At 36.5% G+C, this 2617-nt stretch overlaps 1 protein-coding gene across 1 annotated transcript in view; it reads right to left on the bottom strand.

The window, feature by feature from the left end:
- Positions 1-2617, bottom strand: part of VPS35 (vacuolar protein sorting 35 homolog (S. cerevisiae)) — a 37925-nt gene that overhangs the window by 10326 nt on the left and 24982 nt on the right. Inside the window, exons 11-12 of the mRNA XM_008580291.1 lie at positions 1958-2165; positions 1061-1216 (exon numbers count right to left, since the gene is read on the bottom strand). Coding sequence (XP_008578513.1) covers positions 1061-1216; positions 1958-2165 — 364 coding nt within the window. The remainder of the gene's footprint in view (positions 1-1060; positions 1217-1957; positions 2166-2617) is intronic.

The raw sequence follows: 2617 nt of genomic DNA, 5'->3' as shown, positions 1-2617 counted from the left end.
GATGGATAAGAGAATGCATTCCCCCTTGGGACAGAGCTAATGATTCTATCACTAAAGGTCCATGACAGAGCATAAACAATCGGTCACATGTGGAAGGCACACTTCCTAACAACTAAATTTGGTATGCAACAGAAAATGAGAACACACACACACATAACCTCACAAAAAAACATAAGGGAATCAGTCAAAATACTTGAACAATCAGTCACTGTGCAGAGCCCAATACCACAGTGCTCAGAATGTCACTAAACCAAGTCAAAGACTGTCACACTACCAACAGAGATCAGCCTCTTATTTCACACTGATATGAAGGAGTACAAGAGTGTCAACTACAATAAAGAAAGTCAACAGAAGATTGTCAGGACTCATCCTCAAATAAAGGTGTTTTTCTTTACAGCAGCCTTACGCATTCAGCAATAGTTAAACTACTTTGTCCAAACAATAATTAAGCAGCCAACTATGGTACCCTTCATTAAAATAAATTATCCAGTACCAGTTATCAAGACCCCTACTCAGGCAACGTCTTATTCGTTTCACAAAGTTTTGAGAATTAATGATAAAGAATTAGAGAATCTCATCTTATTGTTCTTTACCAGGAAAAAAGGGTTAAGAAAAAGGCAAAATGAATTTTAAAGTCTTTCACACATTCTCAATGTGACAAACAAATATAACTTAAATTTGCAAACCTTGGAAAAATAAATAAAATTGAATATAAGGATTATGTTTCTTATATTTTAAAGTTTATTATGAGAAGCAACAGAACATTTCTAAAAGCAATACAGTTCAAAAAGGAAATGAAAATGGAATAATTACAGGCTTTTCTGCAATTCCAAGAAGTCTTCAAAAAAAGTTAGAGAAAATGACCTGTTCTTCACAAGCTCCAAAAGTTTACAACATCTATATATAAAGTAAAAGTTCATGGATGCCATGAGTCTTTAATTCAGTTGCAATTTTTTCAAACCCTTCTAATTAAGACCATAAGTTGCATTTCTTTTTAAGTGCTTTCATACATAATTTCACTAGGAGTTGATGAAGGGTTACAGTAAGAGTTAACTCATACCAAGTACTGCTGATCGGGGTCCTCAGACCGCAGAAGATGAATGAATCGGCCCACAAGGCTCTGCTCATCAGCAAAGTCTTCTGGATCAGGGTCTTCTACAGGTTGATCTGGCTGATCTTGAATCAACGTGGATACCAAATTCATTATGGAATCCACCTGTAACATGGTAGACACAAGACACCCACCGAGGTGAAACCATCAGCATATGAAGTCACTGTCAAGTATTTCCAGTTGGGCAAAGTTACAAAATAGTATCAATAAAGTAATTCCTTTTTTTGTAAAAAAAGTCTATACATGCATGTCAATTCACATACATGGACATAAGTCTGGAAAGAGATGCACCAAATGCAACTCATTCTGTTGGGGTTATAAGTGTTCCATAATTCTTTTTTTTTTTTTTTTTTTTTTTACCGGTAAGGGGATCACAACCGTCAGCACGGTGTGGTCTGCACCACACTCAGCCAGTGAGCGTACTGGCCATCCCTACATAGGATCTGAACCTGCGGCCTTGGCGCTACCAGCACTGCATTCTCCTGAGTGAGCCACGGGGCCGGCCCCCATAATTCTTTATACAGCTCCAATTTTCTAATTTACATAAAGTATAAGCTACTTGTAACTTTTCTTTAGCATTAAATTACCCTCCCCTCCCATCTCATGTGTCTAGGTTTCAAGGTCTAAAACTGTAAATATGTTGTCTCTGTTTCCCTAAAATAGAATGTTAATATTCTCTTACCTGGTCTTGAGAGACAATTTCTGTGTTATAATCCNAGCTACTTGTAACTTTTCTTTAGCATTAAATTACCCTCCCCTCCCATCTCATGTGTCTAGGCTTCAAGGTCTAAAACTGTAAATACGTTGTCTCTGTTTCCTTAAAATAGAATGTTAATATTCTCTTACCTGGTCTTGAGAGACAATTTCTGTGTTATAATCCAGAACATTACTAAGCACATAACAACTCATGCTCTTTCTGGACTCATAGTCAAAGTACTCAAAGAGTGGGTGAAAATGTTTTAATTTCAAGACTGTTAAAACATTGTTGTAAGTGTCAACAGGTATCTTCAAAAGTCTGGTGAGCTCCTTTGAAACTGCACTACTGGTAGCAATACTACAAAAAGAAAAACAGCAGTACTTTAATACATAAAATTAACTTTCTATATACACAAATAGCCCTTCCTTCATAAAAATTTGAAATTTTTCATTTACACATTAAAGAAAATGAGTCAAGTGAATCATATCAGCCCAAAATACTCCAATGACCTCCATCCAAGAGGATAAAGAGGCCTATCTAAACATAAACATTTATTCACCTATTATTGTTCTATTGATACAAAATGAGATGTAATATCCTCCAACTAATGAACAGGTTTTATAGCTAAAGTTAAGATGACTGTCTAGAATTTTACATTTCTAAAGAAAGTATTTTAAGTGGCAGTTTGTTTCCTAAGGCAGCCAACAACTATTGTATATTCATGAGGAAAATAAGAAAGAAAAAAATGCAGGCCAGCCCGGTGGCGCACTGCTACAGTGCGCCGCTTGGGAGCGCAGTGGCGCTCCCGC

Source organism: Galeopterus variegatus, unplaced genomic scaffold (genome assembly GCF_000696425.1).
Source record: "Galeopterus variegatus unplaced genomic scaffold, G_variegatus-3.0.2 Scaffold2060, whole genome shotgun sequence".
Lineage (NCBI taxonomy): Eukaryota > Metazoa > Chordata > Mammalia > Dermoptera > Cynocephalidae > Galeopterus > Galeopterus variegatus.
This window is presented reverse-complemented; position numbering and strand designations above follow the sequence as displayed.